The sequence below is a fragment of the Artibeus jamaicensis genome, unplaced genomic scaffold, assembly GCF_021234435.1.
Source record: "Artibeus jamaicensis isolate MK-2021 breed Jamaican fruit bat unplaced genomic scaffold, CSHL_Jam_final contig_1803, whole genome shotgun sequence".
Lineage (NCBI taxonomy): Eukaryota > Metazoa > Chordata > Mammalia > Chiroptera > Phyllostomidae > Artibeus > Artibeus jamaicensis.
The window spans coordinates 2,769,298-2,794,761 of record NW_026521356.1 but is presented as its reverse complement, the minus strand read 5'-3'; the positions used below and the strand labels follow the sequence as shown (position 1 = coordinate 2,794,761).

At 39.5% G+C, this 25,464-nt stretch overlaps 1 protein-coding gene across 1 annotated transcript in view; it reads left to right on the top strand.

The window, feature by feature from the left end:
- The window catches only part of DNAH8 (dynein axonemal heavy chain 8), a 313,373-nt gene that overhangs the window by 158,674 nt on the left and 129,235 nt on the right, over positions 1–25,464 (top strand). Inside the window, exons 54-59 of the mRNA XM_053671408.1 lie at positions 4,534–4,747; positions 8,910–9,019; positions 12,870–13,033; positions 14,337–14,529; positions 16,170–16,292; positions 20,646–20,776. Of these exons, the coding sequence (XP_053527383.1) occupies positions 4,534–4,747; positions 8,910–9,019; positions 12,870–13,033; positions 14,337–14,529; positions 16,170–16,292; positions 20,646–20,776 (935 nt within the window). The remainder of the gene's footprint in view (positions 1–4,533; positions 4,748–8,909; positions 9,020–12,869; positions 13,034–14,336; positions 14,530–16,169; positions 16,293–20,645; positions 20,777–25,464) is intronic.

Below are 25,464 nucleotides of genomic sequence, written 5' to 3'. Positions count from 1 at the left end.
AGGACACTGCTTTTCCTGCAGACTTCTCCAGTTGAACACTTGGGCCTGCAGGTGAGGAGGATGTCTTCCTTGCTTCTCATTGCCTTCCGCCTTCACATATCACCCCTCCTTCCCTGAAGATTTCTGTTCCTGGATCAGTGTTACTCTTTCCAGAACTGTCCCTGTCATCAGGGCTGAGCTGTGTGGGTGTGTGAACTGTGGACTCGCACTTCAAAGAGTCCTGCATGTGGCTTAATGCTCTGTTGTCACCATCTTGAAATTCTTAATAATTTTCGAAAAAGGCGCCTTGTATTTTCATTTTGACCTGGGTCCTACAAATTACACAATCTTCTGTCATAATTCTTGGTGGTGCCAGTATGTGCGTACATGATCTTGGCCTCTAAGTTCCCTGACCCGGCCTCCTCCAATGATCATGCCTTGCACCCTGGCTGAGGGACTCGTTCGTGCACTCATACCCTACACAGTGTCGTTGTCAGTGTGGCTCCTTCAGCATCTCAATTTCAGGCATTTCATTCTCTGATTACCATGTCCACTCTTGCAGCTCATTCCCTCTGCTGCCCAGACTCTAAATTGACCTGCTATCCATTTTTCCTACCATCATTAAACTATCCCCATTTCCTCTCATTTCTTCACCTATTTTCCCAGCAAAAATTCCATGGTCCATCACTGTAATCACTGTAGCATACACCCTCTGCTCATCAGCCTTAACTACGTTGAAGCCTTGGTGAAACTTGCTGTCTACTCTCCATCCACCTGCACCTACGCAGCTAAACTTGACTGGAGAAAACCATGTCTGGTTTCTCTCTAAAGTCATGATCACACATCTCAGCTGAGTTCTTAATGCTGCCAAACAATCATACCGCGTCTCATGTTTTATCCTTGTCCTGTCTATTCCTGTACCACATTTCCTTTGTGGTGGGCTCATGCTCTGGGAGACGACTATTTCATACCTGTTTCTTTTTCCAGACCTCCAACACCCCCATTTCCTCTCTCAAACGAACGTAGACATGTCGCAGCTTTCTTTCTGCTTCTCTGAGTCATTGATTTTCCCTTTTGTTTATTATCTACACTGTACTTAATTTCCATGTTCTAGAGGTTGCCCTACATCCTGCATACACAGATAATCAAAAATAAAGATAACCAAACCTTTTAACTCTCATTTTGTATGTCCAATGACATTGGAATACTTCAATTTCCTTCATCTTCTTCCTGAATTCTCATTTTATTGTTGACATGTATTTTAAGCCTATAAATCTCTTTCAAAATAAAATTTCTGTGAGACATTATTTTACTGTTTTATATGTTCACTCTTCGCTTGCATTACCCACATATTTAACGCTTTCTTTGCTCTTCACTTGTTCTTGTGTCTTGAGCCTTCCTTCTGGTATTATGTTTCTCCTGCTTTTAGAACTTTCTTCAGAGAAGGTCTTTTAATGACTAATGCTTAATTTTTGTTTGTTTGCAAATGTGTTTATTTCATCTTCTTTATTTGAAAGGCATTGCTGCTGAATGTAAGTATCTCGGTGGGCAGTTATTTTTTTCATTGTGTTGAATATATTATTCCTATGTTCTGTTTTCTTTGCTGCTATTAAGTAGCCAACTATCACTTAAGCATTGCACCTCTGTAGTTAACCTGCTTTTTTTCACTTGCTGCTTTTAAGACTTTGTCTTACTTTACTATATTTTTTTCTTTTTTAAACGATGCTCCTTTATGCAAATTTAATTGTATTTATTTGCTTGGGATTCACTGGGACCTGTGAATCTGCTTGGGCTCTTTTATCAGTTCGAGAAAATTTCTAGCCCTTATCTCTTCAAATATTGCTTCTGCCTCACCTTCTTTCTTCTTTTCTCAGATCCCAGATGTACCAATATTAGACTTTCTTCTATCCCAGGGTGTCCAACTTGTGGTCTGCAGGCTGCACGTGGCCCAGGATGGCTATGAATGCGGCCCAACACAAAATTGTAAATTTAACATTGTGTGAGTTTTTTAAGGGTGATTATGGGTCACAGTGTTTTTAATGTGTGGCCCAAGACAACTCTTCTTCTGTGTGGCACATAGACGCCCAAAAGTTGGACACCTGTGTTGCCCTCTATGTTTCTATAAAACTCTTCTGTACATTCAAAACTTTTTTTCTCAACCCTGGCTGGTATAGCTCAGTGGATTGAGCCCAGGCCTGTGAACCAGAGTATCGCGGTTCGATTCCCAGTCAGGGCACATGCCTGGGTTGCAGGCCAGTTCCCAGCAGGGGATGCATGAGAGGCAACCATACATTGATGTTTCTCTCCCTTTCTCCTTCCCTTCCCCTCTAAAGATAAATAAATAAAATCTTTAAAAAAAAACAAAAAAACTTTTTTTCTCTAATGCTTATGTTCCAGATAATTTCCCCTCTCTTCCACTTCAGTAGTTTTCTTCTTGGCTTTGTCCAGTCTATTGTAAAATTATTTATTGAGTTTAATTTTAGTTACTAGTTATTTGATTCTCATTTCTTTCAAAATGCCATTTTTAATAATTTTCTGTTCCTTGCATGTATGTTGAAATTTGTTGTCTATTTCTTTAAACATTTTCAGCACAGTTGTTTTCATTTCTCTGTCTCTTAATTCTAGCATGTGAAGTCTATGTGAGTTTGTTTCTGTTCTCTATGGTTTGAAAATCCCTGTTTAGCTCTGAACTCTCATTTTCTGAATGTATCATTGGCTTCTTGCTAGGTCATTGCCCTTGAAAAATTATCTGTGGCTGTTTCTTGAAGCCTAGGATGGATGTGCCCTCAACCAGACAGGTTTTGAATATTCTTTTGCCAGATCCTTAAGAGATTACTCAAGGATTAGAATATGTTTAAGATTTGAACATCTTTGCCCCGCTCAGGCTATGTATACTGAAGGTACACATCTATGCAGCTGTCATTCGGAAGCCACAGCCTCCCAGGGAAAGGTTTTTATTCCTTTTTCTTCCCCTGTTCTCCCCCATTCAGCAGGGTTCCAGGGCAGATAGACTGCTCAGCAGTTTCTAGAGGGTCAGGAGAGTGGAAGCATATTTACACACCATCTATAAACTGAAGAGCTCCTGAATTTCAGGCTCAGTTACCCAATTGGGAATGTGTAGTTGGATCTCACACTTAACATGTGCAAAGCAAAATTCCTGTTGCTCTTTAAATCTGTTTCTCCAACAGTCCTCTATATCTCAAAAAATAGCAATGCCACATTCAGTCTCTCAGGACCATTAAAAATGTCTCCTCATTGCTTTCCTGTTTCCCATGTCCCTCTCATTCTATTCTCAAATCAGCAAACAATTAAAACATGATTTGTAGCATGACACACTCCTCTGCTCAAAATTCTCCCATGAGTCTTGTAGAGTATAAATAACAAAATTCCTACCGTGACCCAAAGACCCTACCCTGTTGGATCTTATCTCCCCAAGACTCTGTTCCAACTACATTGACTGAGCCTTGTTATACCCTGGATATGATGTTCACTCGGCACCTCTGCATTTACTGTTTATTCTGCCTGGGATGCTCTTCCCCTAATATTTAAATGGGTTTCCTTTCTCACGTTCTTCAAGTCTTTGCTTATATGTCCTGTGAGGAGAAGCCACCTTGCTCCCCATATTCAGTTGTATACCTGAGCAATGCCTATTTCCTTCCTCTGCTTTATTTTTCCCACAAAGACTTATTCTCTCCTACCACTAGAATGTATGCTCCATGCAGACAGGGACTTTTGTGTATGCTCAACAGAGTCAGACACACAGTAGTCACTCATTAAATGTTTGTTAAATGAAAGGCAGCTATATCTGAGGTGCTTGTGTGTCATCACTTTGAGATGCTTGGTAGGAATTTTAATATATAGGTGTGAAGCTTAGAAAGGAATCTGAAGCTAGTGTTCTCGAGTTGAGATTCTTTGGGGTACAGGGTTGCAATAGCACCCCGATCTAGTGGGAAGAGAAAAGGAGGGATGGAATCCTGTAGAACATTGCATGTGAGGGTGGGTGGAGAAACAGGGCTTGGGAGAGTCATGAGGTGAACCTAAAAGGACTGAGCCTCTGAAAGCAAGAGAGAACAATTTTTCAACAAGGAGGGAGTATTTGCAACGTTACAGGCTGCAGAAAAGATAAGGATACAAAACCTAAAACCAAACATTCAGTAACACAATATTGAAAACGCAGGAGTAAACTACCTCACATTCTGATTTAAGTATTTTGAGGTGTTGAATTTTGAGTGTGAAGGGTATCTATAGTAAAACTTGTAACTTTGAGCACTGTTGTAATTGTACCAAATATTCACCTATCTAAATGTATTTGGAAATTAGTGTTATCACTGTGATGAAAAGCACATTGGACTTGCACCATACATGTTTAACTTATTTAGAGTTCACGGGTGATTGTTGAAGTCAAATAACCTTGAAGGTGATCATCAACATTCACAAACACTTCACTGATAAAAGTTGAATATTTTCTTCTAATCTCATATGTCCTATTTTATAGGAGATATAGAAGAATATGATAGCGATATGTTGTTAAAGCATTACTATATCCCATTTCAGATAACTAATGAGATTGTACGACAAATGATGGAAATGGAAGGGATGTACAGCCTGGACAAGCCCGGAGACTTCACCACTATTGTGGACGTGCAGCTCATAGCGGCGATGATCCACCCTGGCGGGGGGCGGAACGACATTCCTCAGCGTTTAAAAAGACAATTTACTGTATTTAATTGCACATTGCCTTCAAATGCTTCAATAGACAAAATTTTTGGTATGACTATTCTTAGTGTTTAATTTCATTACATGTGGACATAAACCGTACAAAACCTTACTTAAGAGATAAAAGGCTCTGTTTGAAGTGGGCATTAAATCTGAAATAGAGAGCTAAATGCCAGAAAAGAGGATGTAAATTCTAAGAATGTTTATATCCCATTTTAAGACTCAGAAATTTAGAGATAGCCTTGTTGAAGGTTGCTGTTAGAGGTAAGCACACCTTTGTGTTTTGGTTTTCTTGGCATGATTAATAAGAGAAATTTGGGCTGTGTGACTGCACATTGATCATGGGTTAACAGTACAATATACCAAGTCAAAGGGAGCACTTTGAAGTATTAATAAAAATGAATATTTTAATGTGACATTTAGGCTCACACAAACTGTGCCATCAAAAATTATGTTCATGAAGACCCATGAGAGAAACCGACTCATGTGTGTGTGGACGTTAATTATTTGACAGAGCAAGTGCTACAACCAGAGGGGTAGGCAGAATTCCAGTAGGTGATACTAGGATGTTCAGTCATTTTTATGGGAAATCATTGAAATTGGACCCCTGCCTCACACCAAGAATAGAATTAATACAGATGGATTAAAGATCTAAATATGGAAATTAAAGCTAATAAAACATTTGGAAGACAATATAGGAAAATATCTGAATGACCTCTGTGTAGGAAAGAACTTTTTAAATAAGACTCACAAAGCATAAGCCATAAAGAGAAAAAAGTGATAAATTTGATAGGTTAAGAACTTGTGTTGATCTAAAAAGCAACGTTAATGGAATAAAAAGACAAGCCCCAAAGTGGAAGAAAAAAATTCCAACCTATTGGAAAATTTGTTAATTTCATATAGCAAAACAAAAAAGTTAGTATTCTTAATATTTAAAGAAATCTTATGAATTATTCAGTAAAAAGCAAACAGCATAACATAAAAGTGGGCAATAAAAAAACAGGTACTTTAAGAAGAGGTAATCAAATGGCAAGTAAACAAATGTAAAGGTGATAAGCATCAGTATTCAGAAAAACATAAATTTTAAAACACCAAGAAGATGCCATATTATACTCACTAGGTTGGCAAAAATGAAAAACTCTGACTAAATCAGGCACTGGTGAGAATGTGAAGCAAGTGGGACTGTCACCCACTGCTGGAGGGACTGCAAGTTGCTGCCAGCCCTGTGGATGACAACTGGAGCAGACTGGGGCACACCCCTGGCAGTTCTGGTTCTAGGATATAGGAATGTACCGTTGTTTTCCTCTATGATTTGTGCTTTCTGAGTATCATTTAAGAAGTCCTTTTCTACCCAGAAGAGGTCATGCAGATGGTCTCCTATATGTTTTCCAAACATTTTATTTTTTTTTAAATGTATTTTATTGATTATGCCATTACAGTTGTCTTATTCCCCCCCTTCATTCCCCTCCACCCTGCACACCCCTCCCCCACCATTCCCCCCTTTAGGTCATGAACACGTGTCTCAAGTTCTTTAGATTCTATATTTCCCATACTATTCTTGCCCTCCCCCCTATCTATTTTCTACCTACCGTCGATGCTACTTATTCTCTGTACCTTCTCCCCCCTTCTCCTTCTCCCACTCCCCTCTTGCTAACCCTCCATGTGATCTTCATTTCTATTGTTCTGCCCCTGGTCTAGCTGTCCTCTTAGTTTGCTTTTGTTTTAGGTGTGGTTGTTAATAACTGTGAGTTTGCTGTCCTTTCACTGTTCATATTTTTTATCTTTTTCTTAGATAAGTCTCTTTAACATTTCATATAATAAGGGTTTGGTGATGATGAACTCCTTGAATTTGATCTTATCTGAGAAGCACCTTATCTGTCCTTCCATTCTAAATGAAAGTTTTGCTGGATAGAGCACTCTTGGTTGTAGGTCTTTGGATTTCATGACTTGGAATACCTCTTTCCAGCCCCTTCTTGCCTGTAAGGTCTCTTTTGAGAAATCAGCTGACAGTCTAATGGGAACTCCTTTGTAGGTGACTGTCCCCTTATGTCTTGCTGCTTCTAGGATTCTCTCCTTCATTTTAATCTTGGGTAATGTAATTATGATGTGCCTTGGTGTGTTCCTTCTTGGGTCCAAGTTCTTTGGGACTTTCTGAGCTTCCTGGATTTCCTGGAAGTCTATTTCCTTTGCCAGATTGGGGAAGTCCTCCTTTATTATTTGTTCAAATAAGTTTGCCACTCGTGGCTGTTTCTCTTCCCCTCCTGGTACCCCTATAATTCGAATGTTGGAACATTTAAAGATGTCCTGAAGGTATGTTTTCCAAACTTTGTATACTTTCACCTTCCATATTTAAGTCCTTAATCCATATGCATGATTTTGCATATGTGTGCCAGAAGACTTACACAGAATGTTCATAGAACAGTGTTCATGATAGCAGAAACCTTGAAATAACCCCAATATGTATTGACAGTAAAATGAGATAAGTAAGTTGCAGCACAGGCGTATAATGCAATGCTGTGGGGCAGTGAATCTGAGGAAACACAGCTATATTTTTCAACATGGATGAAGCCCAGAAGTGACATGTAGAGTGAAGGGAACAAGTCACAGAGAAGTATATGATTCCATTAAATTAAGTTTCAAAAATTAAGAGTGAAAAAAGCCCTGGCTGGTGTAGCTCAGTGGATTGAGCGCGGGCCTGCGAACCAGACAATTGCGGTTTGATTCCCAGTCAGGGCACATGCCTGGGTTGCAGACCAGTTCCCTGCAGGCCAGTTCCCAGCAGGGGACGCACGAAAGGCAACCATACATTGATGTTTCTCTCCCTCTCTCCTTCCCTTTCCCTCTAAAGATAAATAAATAAAATATTTTAAAAAAATTAAGAGTGAAAAAAGTTAAAGTTCAGAAACATAAATGGCAAAACTATCACCTAGTCAGAGCAGTGGCTACCGCTGGGGGAGAAAAGGGTGGATAGTGACCAACAGACGGGCTTCTGACGTACTGGGGCCATGCTGTGTTCTCAATCTAGCAGTCTGTATGTGAGCGTTGGCTTGCTTGTTAAACTATTTTATACACTTTTTGATGTGATTAATGTCAAAAATGACATAGTGCTGGAAACAGCCCCTGAAGTGCTGGGAACAAACCACATGTAAAGAAACCGAGGTTCAGAGAAGAGAAATAAGTGCCCAGTCAGGGCCATTTAGCTAGTGGATGGCAGAGGCATGGTGCTGATCCTGTTTTTGTATTCCAGATCTCATGCTTCCTGTATAACACATTTTTCCCGCAGGAAGTTGGAAACCTAGAATCAGAGGGTTTCAGGAAGCAAAGGGGCTTAACAGGCATCCGGCACAAGCGGCCATGACTTTGGAGTACAGTTTCATGTTCCCTCAAGGCTGCTTTTCTTAGATCTGTGTGAATGGAGCCCAGTTTCTTTAGCTGTCCCACCCTTCATGAAACTACTCTGCATCTCTGAACAGATACTCATAGTCATATTACTCTGAAAATTCCATGTTCAGAACTGAACATATCACTCAACATAGTAACTCACTGGAGTGAAGTAGAGTAAACCTGTTTTGGCAGTCTAAAACCAAACACATTATAAACCCATAATTCAGTCCTTCCTGAGGGAAATTATATCAGATTGTCACTGTGCTGGATGTTTCCTAGGAGTCATTAGATGACCAGCCCAAGCCAGAGTGTTGACTGACTGCAGCTCAGGAGATATGTGTGCAGATTTCTAGTCTAGCAACAACCAGTCTGGGTGACCTTGAGCAACTTGCTCCACCTGTCTGGTCCTGGTCTTCTCTGTGAGATGAGGAAGTAGTCTCTAAGTTCTTTCCCAGCTCTCCTACACTTCAGGATGAGTGCTTTTTTACAGGCTCTGGAGCCAGGCTCTGTGGGTTAAATCTCAGATTTGATCAGCTTGTGTGACGTTGGGCAAGTTACTAAACTCATATTAAAATGGGAATAACAATAACAATGTCTACCTCACTTTCTTTTTCATAAAGTGTTGGGGGGGTTGAATGAGTTAATCCATATAAAATGCTTATCACAGCATATTAAGCTTTGCAGGCCTCACTGCTGACTTCCAGTTTTAGTTGAGAAGTTCTTAACACCACCTAGCCAGTCTTGGAGTGATTTATTCAAAGGGATAGATGTGTATCTTATAATCTTCTAGTAAGCTTGTATCTTTAATCTTGCTTTCAATTTTTTTCCAGGAGTTATTGGCTGTGGATACTTTGATCCTTGTAGAAAGTTCAAACCTGAAATATGTGAGATGATTTCAAATTTAGTTTCAGCAGGCAGAGTGCTGTGGCAGTGGACCAAGGTACTGAGTCATCTGTTGTCAATAATAAAAAAAGTCAAATATTATTCAGCCTAGTTCTCACCTCGTGGCTCATGAAATTATCATCACATTATATGTGGTAATGCTTTTTTGTAAGAGACAAATTAGGTGCTCAAATAGATTTATGACAGCTTTTCCTTCCAGGCAGCAAATATTCTGATTGAAGGCTGCCTTCCATATGTATGAGGTATTACTATAAACCAGATATGACATCCAAGATAAAGTAGAATTTTGATGAAATGAAAACGCTGCTTTTCCACTTGTTACTCTGATTTGTAACTCTGCATATGTCTGTCTCCCCCACCCTGCCAAACTATATCAGATACAAATATTTACTAACTGAGTGAATACTTGGATTTCCAGATATTCTTAGCTAACCAAAACTTAACTTCTAACTTGTGTGTTACTCAGAGGTTGAGCATGAGTTAGTGAATGGATGGAAATGTACTTAAAATAGGCTAGATTTTAAAACACAAATCAGTGCCCTAATAAAGCTCAGCAGACCCCTAACTGCCACCAGATGGTTTAAGGCAGACATGAAAAAGCAATTAAATGTAGGTTTGAGCTAAAAACAAAGTTGATATATATTTGCCAAAAAAATTGTGAAGGAGATAAGGATTTGTTGTCATGGTTCACTATACATTCATTAGGCCAATTGCACACATTGATGTGGATGCTTATGCCCTGGGGACAACTAGGGTGTGCCGGCCTTTCAGATTCCTGGGTGGACAGTTCTAGCTACAGAATTATCAGAAGGGGAATTGTGTGTCTCATGGAATACTCTTCCACAAAGCCTCCCATCTGCCCTCACAGTGATCAGTTCCTTACATACGACGGCTCCTTGTCAGCACAGGGTCTTCTCACATGCTGTTCTGCCACTTTTAAATAAACTCCAAAATGAATGGTAAGGTCTGAGTGTTTGGGAATTTAGTGCGGTAAGATCCACCTGTTTTCTAGTGGGGCTATTGTTCAATTTAATGTGCCTGTAGACATACTTTTTCTGAAAAGCTTTGGTCTTCCTGGTGTCTTTTTATCAAAGCTTCTTTTGTTACATGAATGTTAACTAGCTCCACTTTCTTACCTTTCTTTATTTACCTCTTCAACCCATTGTGCACGAGCTTTCATTTCATTTCTTTGGTTCTCAGTCACCAAAGAACTCCATCTTGCCAAATCTAAAGTCTGATTTCTTCCTCCTCTTACTTGATTTTTAGTAGCATTTGACATGAACAGTCCCTTTAAATACTTCCTTCCCTAGGCTTCAGAGGGGACTCATCCTCTCGGTTTTCTTCATCATTGGTTACCTTTTCTAAGCCCCTTCTTCTCCTTCTCTAAATACTGGAGTGCCCCTGATCTGGATGCTGGGACTCAGTCTCCATCTCCACCCTTTACCCACGTAGCCTCATCCAGCTTCAGGGCTTTAAACACCATCTCTGTGTGGATGTCTTCATAATCAATACCTGCATCCCAGGCCTCTCTGCGTGGCTCCAGACATATTTCTAACTGCTTAGTAGATTTTACCATTTTGAATCTAATAACCACGTCAAAATTAACATGTCCAAACAGAACTCTTTATTGTCCTTAAACATGACCCTTCCTCAGACTTATACATCTTAGTTAACAGCAGCAACAATTATCCTGCTTCTCAGGCTAAACACCTGGGTACCATCTTTGATTTGTCTTTCTCATTCCCTTTATTCAATCCACCAGTAACTGTGCTTTCAAAATATACCCCAAAGCCCAGAACTGAGTGCCATCTCACTGTAAACCCTGATAGATGCTTCCCTCACCTGCCCCCTGCACCATGCAGTGACTTCCTAACCAACCTCCTTGCTATCTTTTTGCCCCCCTCAAGTCTGTTCTTTATAGAGCCCTAAAGTGCTTTTTTAAAACAGTAACCAGACATCATTCCTTCTTCTTTAAACCATTAGTAGATTCCCAGTTGCATTTGCACTTGTACCTCAACCTGAGCTGGCCCGTGCTGACCCGTCTTCGCTTCCATCATTCTGCTCCACCTCTGCTGCCTTTCTCATGCTATTGCCAGAAGACCCCAAGTTTTCATGCCTCGGAGTCACTATACTTTCATTTGACTAATTCTCATCATTCTTAGCTTCAGATGTGCTTCTCTGGATCATTTTTTCTAAACTAACTGTCCATGGCCTCATCTCAGGCATTATCTGTCTCCAGACTCTATTTTTTCTAACCATGATTTTTATCACTATTATTTGTTTATCAGTATATTTGCTTCCTATTTATTATCAGGCTCCCCCACTAGAATGGATGCTCCCCAATGGCAGTAGATGCAGCTGTCCTCTCACTGAGGTATCTTCCTGAGGGCAGCCCACTGTGGGAGGTGCTCAGACAGAGTCACTGAAAAATAAATGAACCTTCCTCCTGTCCCCATCCCCAGATAAACAGCCCTCTTCATATTTTTCTTCAAATCACCTATCTTCACAAAGCACTTTCTTAATCCACTCACCTTGTATATCACTTAACCTTTTTATTACTTTACATAGCTTTAAAGCAAAAGCAGGTGAGAAAAGAAAGACGTTGACAGAAATTAAAGGGAAATAGCAGGTTAATAAATGAGAAGAAGGAAAGAAAGGAATTTATTTAATTCTCTTTAATGATTGCTTCATTTGCCAATGGCTATGGTTTTTCACAGCAAAGATGAAAATGCAATAGTCATACAGCCTTGTCTCTTTATTTTTGCATATTTGTAATATAAGTGTATGATTTACATTTTTGTAAGTAGAACAAACATTTTAGCTTGGCATGGAATTGAGCAAAGAAAGAAATACTTCTTTTTATTCTCACTCCCTTGTTACCTGCTGTTCTAACTTCTATTGTGAATTAGTCTGTAAGAATCACTCTCCAAACTCAGTGGGGTACTATTTCAACAAGGAAAGGACATATTCCATGAATCAGTATTAAAGAAACCATTCATTCCCCTGCATTAATCACATGGAGAGTCTGTTCTGTATCTCAAGATACAGAGTTATCATGGTTGCACTCTCTGAAATGATGCTAATGACACCTATTACACTCCTTATACACAGCCCAGAGTGCTTCCCACACCTGCTACACCTCCAGGCCATGCCTAACTGGTCATTGTTATAGCTTTGCCTATTTAAATTCTGCAAGTTGGTAGAAATAACAAGTAAATTAGTATTCAAACAAACAAAAAAACTCAGAAATACCAGCTAGTGCTTAACAGCTGCATGTCAGACTTGCCTGTCAATTTATTCTAGGTACACAGATATATGAAAGCATGTTGACTGAGCTTGGATCCCCTTAGTGAAATTTAGATTCCAATATACAAATACATTTGTGGAAATACAAACACATTAAGGACCCTAATCAAAACAATCTATAGAACATAGTCATTACTCACTTTAGAAATGAACATGATGATTGACTCACATTTAGTTTTTTGTTATGACCTATTTCCATATAACACTAATAAGGTTAATAATGATTAGGAATGCTTATTCCCACAACTTGCATAGTTTTTAAGAAATCGAGGTTGGGGAGGGAAGTGACTGATCAAAGCCAACTAATGGTGGTAGAACAGAGGCTGGAATCTGCACCTAGTGCATTATATTTGAATCCATCCCGTCTGGGGGCTTATGATCTTCTACATTCTCTGTGGGTTTATTGGTGATATATGTTTTTCCATCAGTGCTGTGATGACAATGTAATTTAACTTTGGTTTAATATCGAGCCTATTTAATTTAAAATAGGATTTGTGAAATAAAATAGTTATAAAAACAGTTCTATTTTTAGTTTATCTGAAAAGTAAATGAGAGTACCACATTTTTTTTACCATCTTTAGGTGAAGATGCTGCCAACTCCTTCTAAATTTCATTACATTTTTAATCTTCGAGATCTTTCCAGAATTTGGCAAGGAATGTTAACCATAAAAGCCGAAGAGTGTGATTCGATCTCTGTTCTCCTGTCACTTTTCAAACACGAGTGCAACAGAGTAGTTGCAGACAGGTGTGTATTACAGGGCCTGAGTTTAATGTACTGTACCAAAAGTTTATACAATAGATTAGTTCCTGCATCCCCTGCTCAAATCAGTAGAGTTGGGGTAAGTAGTGTCTTAATTTTCTTTGGGTTTGTGAAGTATTGATGCCATTTCCCACCTGTTGGTCACCTTAAAAAATTCTCTGCCAAATTCAACAGGACATCTTTTTAAATCACCACATTATCAGAGAATTGATAACATTCAGAGACAAATTATAGTTATGTACATTTTCTCAAAAAGTTGAGCTCTGTGTAGGTTTTGCTTGGTGAAATCTGCTATATAAACTCAGTCATCATTCTGAGCCCATGTCCTCTGTAAAATACAAAGCAGTATTTGTATTGGTGTGGGAATGCCAGTCTTTCAGAGTTGTAAAGGCCCACCACAGCGTCTCACATACAGGTGCTGTTTGTCAAATGTTAGTCCCCTTCTTCCTCTCTTCCCCTTGCCATTGTGCACTGTGTGCTCACAGACCCAGAAAAAGGATGCTCACCCACTACTGATGGACACTTCTGTACTTTTATTGCAAGTTTTAGAGACCTTTAACCTCACCTAGTTGACTCACCTGTATCATTGAACAAAAAAATTATTCATGACACTGGTTTGGACAATCAGGAGCACAGTCAGCATTCAGGAATGTCATGATAGGTACAGGGACTACTGTTACAGGGTTTTGCAGAAGGGGATGCAGAATGGGCTCAGCTCCAACTTCAGCAAGGAAAGAATTGGGATTTATAGCCATGAAGGAAGAGGGAGAAGCCAGTGGATGGAAAATCAGCAAGAGGAAATGTTGGGGTAGAGGAGGATTCTGGCTGAGCTTACCTAAATAGGATTCTTGCAGGCCAGGTGATCAGATGTTACCACAGGGGGATGAGTGAGACTTAGGAATTTGGTCACTTACGGAGGGTGACCAGGTATTGTGGGTGGAGGATTTTGGTTAAATGTTCTTGACAAGATTCGTGCTAAAATTGGGTGATGCAGAGAAGGACATGGAAGTCCAAGAGTTGAGGGAAGTGGATTCAGAGGAGCCCAAGTTTGGTCAAGGAGAGACTGTCTTCGTCAGTATTTTCTGTAGGTAACAGTGTCAATGTAACTATGTTAGATGGGTTAGGTCCTTCTCGTCAGATGGCAGACATCATTTCCCATTTCCCTGACGTGATGGAGGTGCAGGATGGGGCTGAGAGGAGGTGGAGAGAGACTGAAACCATGCTCAGGAAAGAGCGTGGTTTTCCTGCCCCTCATATTTTGCGTTTCTACACCTGGATTTTTTTTCAGATTTATAACTCCTGATGATGAGCATTGGTTTAATGTACAACTTGTTCGTGCAATTGAAGAAACTGTCAGCTCAGATGTGACATCATATATTCTTCCTGAGCCATACTTTGTAGATTTTCTCCGTGAGATGCCTGAACCAACTGGTGATGAACCTGAAGATACTACGTTTGAAGTACCCAAAGTCTATGAACTGGTATTTATTTTCGCCTTTAAAGAGAGGTTTTTGGATCGCTCACCTACCTAGATATTTCTCCCTGTACCTAAGTCTCACCATGGAGTTGCTGTAACTTCTCCATTGTTATGAGTTGTGATTCATGTCATCATACACCAAGTGTAAAATATTTTTTTCAAGGAAATTTAGCAGCAGCCCCATTAAAGTCAGGTATAAGACAAGTTTGGTTGATAGTATCTCTGTTATTTAATATTGCTTTGAAAGTTCTAAGCACTGTAACAAAATGACAAAAAAAAAAGATGTAATTATCAGATAGGAAAAAACAAAAATCATTTTATTTGCAGATGATATGGCTATCTCTTCATATGATCCTAGAGAATTTTAAATCTTTTTTAAGTACTAAGAGTTCAGTAAGATGACCAAGTATGATATATAACACTCAATAACTATCTTTATACCAGAGGTTAGTAAATTATAATCAGTGGGCCAGATCTAGTCAGCTGTCTGTTCTCTGTTAGATTTGTGGGCTAGAAATGATTTTTACATTTTTAAATGGATAGAAAAAATCAAAAGAATAATAATATTGTGAGGCATGTGAAATTATATGGAGTTAAAATTTTAGTGTTTATAAGTAAAGTTGTATTAGAGCACAGCCATGGCCATTTATTTATAAATTGTCTGTGACAACTTTCACACAGTTATGGCAGAGCTTTGAAGCTATTCCAGAGAACATACCTGCCACAAAGCCTAAAATATTTACTATCTTTCCCTTTGTAGAAAAAATTTGCCAATCCTTACTAATAATCACAAGATAGAAAATTAAAAAGAGGCATTTTATTCAACAGCAAAAATATGTAAAAATGTCTAGGAATAAACATAAAGCTTGATTAAACAGCAACACATCATTCTTCCTAAATTAATGCATAGGTTTAATAAAGTTTGAAACAAGACTCCAGGTGTACTTTTTAAACAGGGTTATATAACAAAGTAATTCAGTACACAAATAAATTGGGAAAAACAATTGGCAGAGCAAATAAGTAAATATCTATTTCAGAACAACTTGATTATATAAACAATGTTAAATTTCTGTACATTAAAAAAACAAAACAAAACCATAAATAGCCCTGGCTGGTGTGGTGCATCTTCCCAAAACTGAAAAGTTATGGGTTCTATTGCCCTCTGGGGCACATACCTATGTTGCTGGTTTGGTACCTGGTTCTGTCCCTGGTCCAGGAATGTTCTGGTGGCAACCACTTGATGGTTCTCTCTTACACTGATGTTTCTCTCCCTTCCTCTCTCTACAAAAAACAATGAAAAAAATGTCCTCAGGTGAGGATAAAAAATCCATAAATAATATTAAAAAGCAAATAAAAACTGAGAAAAGTATTTGTTATATTCCAACCTTCATTGCCGTGGATAGGAGTTGCTGCTGGGATTCTTGGAGGGAAAAGTCAGGGATAATTTCTTATTGGAAAGTTAGGTGTCAGGCCTCTGAAAATGGAAGTAAATTAAAGTCAACTAATCCATGACAAATTTTTGAAAATGCATTAGGTTTTTCTTTTTTAAAAAATGTAGAATTACTTTTGAGTGTCTTTACAATTGCTACCTTTATAAATTTTGGGTTTCACATATTATTTTTCTCTCTCTTTCCCCACTCATAGGTACCATCCTTTGACTTTCTGTCTGAAAGACTCCAGTTTTACCAGAGACAGTTCAATGAAATCATTAGAGGAACATCTCTTGATCTGGTGTTTTTTAAAGATGCAATGACTCATCTTATTAAGGTTCCGACTATTGACTATTTATTGACATAAATAGGTCATGTAAAAACTTAGTGAATTTCAGAGGTAAACTTTTTGAGAGAATAAATACATAGTATCAGGTAGCGTATTGAAGAGTATCTATAAGTTGGGTTAGTTCGCTGTCTCAGAAACCAAAGACTTAATCAGAAACCGCTTATTTGAGTTCATCTCTATGAGAGCAAATGTTTTTCAATGGCAAATTGATGAGTTTTGTGTTCAGAGCTTTTGACATGCTAAACCAGTAAGTAAGAAAGTAAGCTGGAAAACCCAGTGAAGAGATATTCCCTCCTTAAATCACATTTTAGTATAATGGGAATTCTGTTCCCCATGAAGGAAAAGTTGATACTTTTGGACTTCTGGTCAAGATGGAGGTGTAGGTAAAGGCAGCTCACCTCCTTGCACAGCCGCAGCAAAATTAGAACTAAAATATAGAACAGCCATCACTCAGAACTGTCAGAAAATCGATCGGTATGGACGTCCAGCAACTAAGGAATTAAGGAAACCATATTCACCCAGATGGGTAGGAGGATGGAGGGGCAGAGATGTGGAGACACAGAACCAGCTGGTTCCAAACCCACGTGTGTTGGATATAAAACAACGGGGTATCTCAAGAGTGATCCTACTGCCACCCCAGACCACCCAGCCCAGGGTTCTAGTGCCAGGAAGATAAGTCCCCACAACTTCCGGCTGTAAAAACCAGTGGGGAGTGAGTTGACAGAAGAAACTATGGGATCCTCAGGACTCTTGTCTTAAAAGACCTTGCACACAGACTTACTCAGACTCACTCCCTCTGGGCTCCAGCACTGGGGCAGCAGCTGGAAAGGCACCAGTGGCATATGGGGAGGAAAACTAAAGTGTCTTGCCCTTGTCAGGGCAAGAGCTGGGGGACAGCTTTATCCCAGATAGAACTGCAGACAGTGGCCATTGAACCTTTTGTGAGCCATCCCCCACACAGAGCCACAGTGCAGTGGCACCATACTGAATCTCCATTAACTTGGCTCACACTGTAAACCCTTTCTTAACAATTACCTAAGGGTCCACCCCATCCACCTTATAGGTCCACCCAAGCCTGGAACTAGTAGCAGCCATCTGCAGACAGAACACAGCTAAAGGCTGACCTTGGCCTACACCATCTGGAAAACCCGAGAGCCTGTGCACCCAGTGGACAGCTACAGACCACATCTGAGCACCATCTGATCACCTCCACAAGCCACAGAGGGAGGTGGTTGCTGACCAGGAGTATAGCCAGTCCTACCAGCTGTCTGGACTGGGTTAAACCCCTCCCATTGACCTGGATCAGCAATCAAGACTCACCTACAAGAGGAGGGTGTACTCAGCCCACACAGAGGGATCACCTCAAGTACATAGCTTGGGAGATAGGGGAGCCTGTGCCACTGGACCTTACAGAACATCTACTACATTAGGCCACACTACCAAGGCAGGAAGTTGTAGCAGCTCTGCCTAATACATAGAAACAAACACAGGGAAACCGCCAAAATGAGAAGACAAAGAAACATGGCCCAAGTGAAAGAACACAACAAAACTTCAGAAAAAGAACTAAACAAATGGAGATAAGCAATTTATCAGATGCAGAGTTCAAAACATTGGTTACAATGAACCTCAAGGAGCTCAGTGAGTACTTCAACAGCATAAAAAAGACCCAGGCAGAAATGAAGGATATACTAATTGAAATAAAGAACAATTTACAGAAAATCAACAGCAGAGCGGATGAAGCCAACAATCAAATCAATGGTTTGGAACATAAGAAAAAACATCCAATCAGTATAGCAAGAAGAAAAAAAGAATACAAAAAATTGAGGGTAGTGTAAGGAGCCTCTGGGGCAACTTCACATGTACCAACATTTTTACCATAGGGGTGCCAGAAGGAGAAGAGAAAGAATAAAAAATTAGAAACCTGTTAGAAAGAATAATGAAAGAGCACTTCCCTAATTTGGTGAAGGAAATAAACATACAAGGCCAGGAAGCACAGAGAATTCCAAACAAGATGAGTGTAAAGAGGACCACTCCAAGACACATCATAATTAAAATGCTTAAGGTTAAAGACAAAGAGATAATTTTAAAAGCAGGAAGAGAAAAGCAGAGAGTTACCTACAGGAGAGTTCCCATAAGATTGTCAGGTGATTTCTCAAAAGAAACTTTGCAGACAAGAAGGGACTGGCAAGAAATATTCAAAGTGATAAAAAGGAAGGACATACAATCTAGATTACTCTACCTAACAAAGCTATCACTTACAATTGAAGGGCAGATAAAGTGCTTCCCAGACCAGGTAAAGCTAAAGGAGTTCATCATTGCCAAACCATTATTATGTGAAGTATTAAAGGGACTTAAATTTAAGAAAAAGAAGGTCAAAACTATGAACAGTAAAATGGCAATAAATATATAACTATCAACAAACTAAGCAAACAAACAGAACAGAAACAGAGTCATAGATATGGAGAACACTGGGATGGTGGCCAGTTGGAAGGGGAGGTCTGGGGGAATGAAGGAAAAGGTGAGGGGTTTAAGAAGTACAAATTGGTAGTTACAGGATAGGTAGAGGATTGTTAAGAGCAAGTATAGGAAATGGAGTTGCCGAAGAACTGATATGCATGACCTATGGACAGGAACAAAGGAGGGGGGATCACTGGATGCTGGGTGGAGGGGGCAAAGAAGGAAAAATTGGGACAACTGTAATAGTGTAATCAATTAAAAAAACAAAGTCGATGCTTTTTAAGATGGCAGTCTCATGATTGGCTTACAGGTTAGGGGCAAATTGATGGTGAATAGGGAAAGCAGGTATACAGAACTGAGAAAAAAATAGAATCCAGTTAGAGGCAGCACCAAAAAGAAGTATGGTTTGACCCAAATCTGGGAGACTGCAGAATGTAGTCGTTTATTTGTATAATTTGTAGATCTCTGAGTTCTCCAAGAGTCAGAACAGAGGGTAGAGAGGTTTATAAAGAAGAGGCATTTACTGTGTTTTGCCATGTATAATGTGCAATTTGTGCCCAAATTTTTGAGGGAAAAATAAGGATGTGCATTATACATGGGTAGTACTAATTTGTTACTGGAACATAAAATATCTTGTACCTTGTATCTGTTCTTGTGTTTTGTAATTATTTGTACATAAAATTTCTTGTACCATAATATGTTCAAAAGTAAATGTTAAAATCCCTTTATAATACAAAAAACAAGTATCTAAATACAAATAAGTAAAATTGGATTAAAAAATTAAAATTAAGGATTTTTTTCTGGAAAGTTTGAGCCAAAAACAGGCACACATTATACACAGCAAAATACGGTAACTGTGTTTATAATACAGGCTGGGGCAAAAGTAGGTTTACAGTTTTCACTGAGTATGTGAAACACAGTTTATTCTTGTACTATTATCTATTAATTATTGTATTATTTTCCATATGAACAACTGTACAGTTGTCTCCTGCAAAGTTGGTGAATTTCTAGATGTCCTAGGATTGTTCGATGTTCAACCATTCAGCAAGTAATTATTTGGTACCCACTGTGGGACTCTGTTCTAGGTGTAAAACCATATAAAAGATTTACATATTAAGAAATATAATGAAAGAATCAATACATATCAAGGTATCATTACTTGACAGATCATTACGTGATCTGTCATCTCTAAAACTTGGATTTAAAATGTTCTTTTTAGTGTTGATAATGAATTTAGGGATCCATCTAGACTTTCTTCCTCATCAGTGTCATTAATGTAAAAAGACAGCTTTTTAGCAATGTCTTAAATTGGCCTGCATAAGATTTGAACCACAATTTGAGTCTTGTCCTCACTGAAAAAATCAACCATAGAAAAGCAACATAAAACTATAAAAGTCATTTCTCTAATTATTTTTTTACAAATGCCTTTCTGCCCCCATTGCCAGTAGAATTTTGATACATTTAAAGAATTTCCATTGGGAAAGATATGCTAGAGGTAGCATTCATGCTAGAGCTTCGTGTCTGCGAAGTCAGCGTGTTAGACTGATGAAGAATAAGCCAACAATTCTACACTTACTTCTATAGATTCGCGAAAGCTCCACCATCGAAATGAAAAAAAGTTGCACACACACAGGATAGTTTTGACGTAGGACAGGAAAGATAATTTGGTTTGTTTTTCATCATGAAAATATAGATGGCAGGGAAATCATTTGAATAGAATAAATTAATGTGAACTTTAATTTTTAAAATTCTGAGATATATCACTAAATAAAAATGTTCAATATAGTCTGGAAGCTATATGGTCAAATCTTGGACCATTTTAGGACAAGAAAATAAAAACAGTTGAATTCTATTTCAAGCAAATACTATTTTATTTCAAAACAGATTTCACGAATAATTCGAACATCATGTGGAAATGCATTGCTGGTGGGTGTTGGTGGTTCAGGAAAACAAAGTCTGTCGAGATTGGCGTCTTTTATAGCTGGATATCAAATATTCCAGATAACGTTAACCAGGTAAGATAAAGTAAACAAGACAATACATTTTTCTATAGTTAATTTCTCCAGGGTAAAATGTTTATTTAAAAAAATACAACAATTTGGTGTATTTCTTTCTTAAGTAAACTGTTGAAGTGTAACTTATATAAGGAAGTGTACATGAGGCCTGGGTGTCACAAAGTGTGTACAACTGTGCAGCTAGCCCGCAGATGAAGAAATAAAACAGTACTAGCACCCCAGAAGTACCCCTCATGTCATATCCTAGTCATTAACCTCCCGAGGGTAACCATATTCCCACTTCTGAGCCTATTGGTTAGTTTTGCCAATTTTTGAACTTTATATCAATCAAATCATACAACAGTCACTCTATTGTAATTTTTCTGTTGCTTGCATTGCTTGTAAGGTTCATCCATGATGTGACATGTACCAATAGTTTGTTCATTCTTATTCCTGTTGTCTTCAACTTTACCACATATTAGCACAATTTGTTTATCCATTGCAATGTTTATGAACATTTGTAGGGTTTTATGAATATTCTTGTATATGTCTGAGTATACTCTGGAGACAGAGTTGCTGGATATATATGCTCAACTGTACTAGCTCTGCAGAGCAGTTTTCCAATGTAGTTCAACCAGTTCACACTTCAACCAGCAGTTCATGAGAGTTTCAGTTCCTCCACATCCTTGCCCTTGCCCTTGCCCTTGCCCTTGCCACCATGAATTTTTTTCACTTTAGCAGATCTGTCGGGTATCTCATTGTGGTGTTAATTTGCATTTCTCAAATGGCTAATAATGTTCAGTACATTTGCATCTCTTATTGACTTGTTTTTAAGTTCTTCATTTATTTTTTTTCTATTGAAGTGTGTGGTTCTTTCTCTTATTGGTTTGTAGGAGTTTTTTTCCTTCTGTATTTTGGATATAATTTTTTTATCCAAGTGTGTATTGCAAATATCTTTGCCCTGTCATTGTCTTGCCTTTTCACTCTTAGTGAATCTTAATTTTAATGAAATTTAAGTTATCAATTTTCCCTGTATTGTACTACTCTTTGAGTTTCATGAAAATGTTTTGTTCACCCCAAGGTCATGAAGATATTCTCCTGTGATTTGTTTTATATTTACATATAAACTTTACTATTTTTGCATTTAGAACTGTGACTCATATAGAATTAATTTTCTCATAATGTCTGAGGTAGTTTTAGTTTAGATTATTTTTTTCAATAATAGATATCCAAGTAATTCAGTTCCACCTATTGAAAAGGTCATCTGTTTTTCAGCTACATTGCAATGTCGTTTTTTCCCATAAATCAACCGATCATATATTTGACTATAGTCTCTTTCACTGATTAATTTTCTATCTTTTCTTCATTATTCACTGTTTTGATTTTGGTAGCCTTTTAATATGTCGAACAAATTTGTTATTTTTCAACACTGTATTGAATATTTAGCACTCTGTATTTTTGTATACATTTTAGATTGCCTTTTCAACTTACACACACAGACACAGCACTCTGCCAAATACATGAAAATTTAACAAGGTACAATTATGAGAGCATTATAAATAAAACATTTAAAAATTGGGAGATTTCACATAAATAAAAATATTTCTGACTTCTTTTGAAATAATTGAAGGCTTGTTACTGAACAGAGGTCCAATGGGGGGCAATATTTGGCCCACCCATGGATGCCAAAAAAACTGTTAAAGAACAGATACACCAGGGCCCCGGACTCCAGAGGATGGTATACCAATATATCGCCAATTGGAAAGACATCTCTCAATGCCAGAGATTTGTGAAAAGGAAACAAAGTGTTTATTTAATGTTATTGAGACCTAACACCTCCATTAAAATATCAAAGTCCTTTAGGGCATACACCTACCCCCCCCCCCACACACATACACACACAGCACTCACTTCTCCCCCTGTCCCAACTCCAGGTACCGTAAATCAGGAAAACAGCACACGTCCGTTTTTCCAGGCCACTGGTACTGTGAGCTGTGTTGCTGTCCAGGCAGGATCTCCAGTTAATCCAAAGTCATGTGGCACCTTCCACTGGCAAGAGTTCTTTGTACCCATTTTTCCAGTCAGAGTCTCTCCTGCTTCCCAGGCCATGTGGCCAAAGGGAGCACCGCAAGGGATCTGCAAGGCCTCGTGGGCCTCTTCTACCAAAACTGCAGGGGTCCGCACTCCACCAAAAGCGCATGTTTTTCTTCTTCACCTGGCCGCAGGGATCTCCATTCTGGCAAAGCTGCATGGTTTTCCCTTTCACCTGGGAAAGAGGGGGGGTCTGCATTCTGCCAAAACCACGTGGTTCCCTCCTTCACCTCGCCAAGAGGGGGTCCTAACTCTGATGAAACCGCATGGCTCTCCTTCAGTGGCTGCTGTGTCTGGGTTTAAATCCCCGTGCCAGTCTTCCTGTGTACCCCTATTTCCAACTCCTCCCACAATCAGTTACACCTGCCAGTATTTCTGTATTATTACAAGTTTGCTGGGCTGCCATCCTTAGTCTGGGCAGGTGTGGCCCCATGTCCTAGAGCCAATCTTCTCCAAGCTCCCATGCAGGTGCTGGGGGACCTGCCCCCAGTTACATCTTGAAAGGAAGTGACTTCCATCCCCCTGGCTCCAAGCCTGGCCACAGCCATTTAACATATCCAAGTGACTCGCCAAAGGCTATAGATATGTTAAATGGCCATGCCATGGATTAGCTGCAAGGCTGTGGCTATGCAAAACAGCCCTGCATGTTCCTGCTCCATGTGTCCCTTCCCCCAACTCACACCTGTGGGGGGAAGGGGTGAGGACATCTTATATATCTCTCCAATATTCCTATACAGTTTGAGTTCTGGACACCATTCCAAATCTTTTGTTTGGAGACCCCCTCCCCCCCGCCCCGCTGCACCCTGTGTCAAGCTCTGGCAACAATCGGGCCTATATTCCTATGTAGTTGAAGCTGAGCAGCAGCTGCCTGCTTATGTGGACATGCAGTCTTGCAGTTCACCTGAGGTCACACCAGCCCTGCTTCACTCATTGGTATTATCTGCCTGATTCCTGGAGGTGTCTGAGTTTGTGATCTGGCATAGGTGGTGATGCTGTCATTGTAGTTAGAAATTACAGAGGCTTAAATTAAGGTAGGTGTGTTAACTATACTTTCTTGTCTGTTTCTTGACGCTCTGGCACTGGGACCTTGGTGACTTGGTTGAGATTGCCTCTCCCAGGGCTAGCCCAGAAACATGCCTTTCATATGCAAAGCTAACAATCCAGAGACAAAGCCTCTATCTGGCTTTACCCTTAAGGAAGCAATATTCGTCTGTCCTAAGAGCACCAGTCAAGGACTGGTCAACTAAGAATAGCATCTATGCCCCAGAGCCTGCTGAAGTCATGCAAACTAGCCAATCCTAAATCTGCTTAGGCTTTCTGGCTTTTCCTTTCACCTGGAAAGTGCAAGAAAGTTTGTTGGTAATTGTCTATGCCTTCCCCTCGCTCCTGCTGCTTCCTGATTAGCCTGGGAAGCTTCCCCCTGGGGCCCTATGTGGTACGACATGCCTCCTCCTGCTTCTAAGGACCTGTGAGTATAAACTGCTTCCTTTGTGCCTGCGTGTCTTACCATCCCTAATCAGATCGAATCCTGGGCATGTTGCAAAACAGCAGGGAAAGTGGGAGTAGAGAGGAGTCCGTGGGGACAGTTTAAAGTAGATATGATTGATTAGACTCAGTAATTAATTGGACACGGGGTGAAAAAAAGGTATGAAGAGTCTAGGATGATGCCCTTGTTTCTCTAGTGGTATTGTCACAATGCATTAAAAAAGCGAAAACATTGGGGCAGCTGTAATAGAATAAACAATAAAAAAATTAAAAAATAAAAGCTTTTGACATAATTCTGTCTCTTTTACCAGGCTGAGAACAGACCGTTGTAACCTTTGTCTTGTCTACCATTACTATAAAGTGGCTACTTTTATCCAACTGTAAAAATATATGTTGAACAAATGAATAAATGACCAGTTTTAAAGGGATAAAATGAGAATTCAGTTCTGTGTATGTTGAGTGTGAGGTGTCTACAGAACACAGTTTCCATAGGTGGTTAGACTCAGGGGAGAGTTCTGGAGATAGAAGGATAGGAATCTCAGTGATGACAATACTCTTAAGGTAATGAGGAGTTTGAATAGGATCATAACAAAGAGAAAGGATGGATCAGGAGAGCACTCTGGGTCTCTCAGCATAGGAAAAGGGGCCTTGCAAGGGGCAGTGGGTAGAAAGGAGAGGCAAGATGGGAGGAACTCCAGAGTGGTTTCCAGAAGCCAAGGAGGTAAAGCAGGAGCCTGAAAGTGTTAAATCATGAAAAGTGATAATGAACACTCACTGTGCAAAACTTTCAGGGGAGTGGATGGGCACAGAAGCCGCATCGAATTAACCAAGTGAAGAAGCAGAGATAAGTATAGAAACTCCTCGAGAAGCTTAGCTGTGAAAGAAACAAAAGAGAAGGGTCAGTACCTAGAGAAGGGTGTGTTGTGACTGTTTCCATACTTCACAAAAACAATACATAACAGTCTATTTAATTAAAAAACAAACCAACAAACACAGGCAGTGTGGCTCTGTGACCTCATTGCCTGGTCAAGTAAGGACTGGCCAGTCAGAGGGAGGGTTATACCAGCAGCACCTGGCCACAGTGCCTCTGCAGGAAGGGCGGGCTGTGTTCCATTTAGCAAAGCATTTTACCA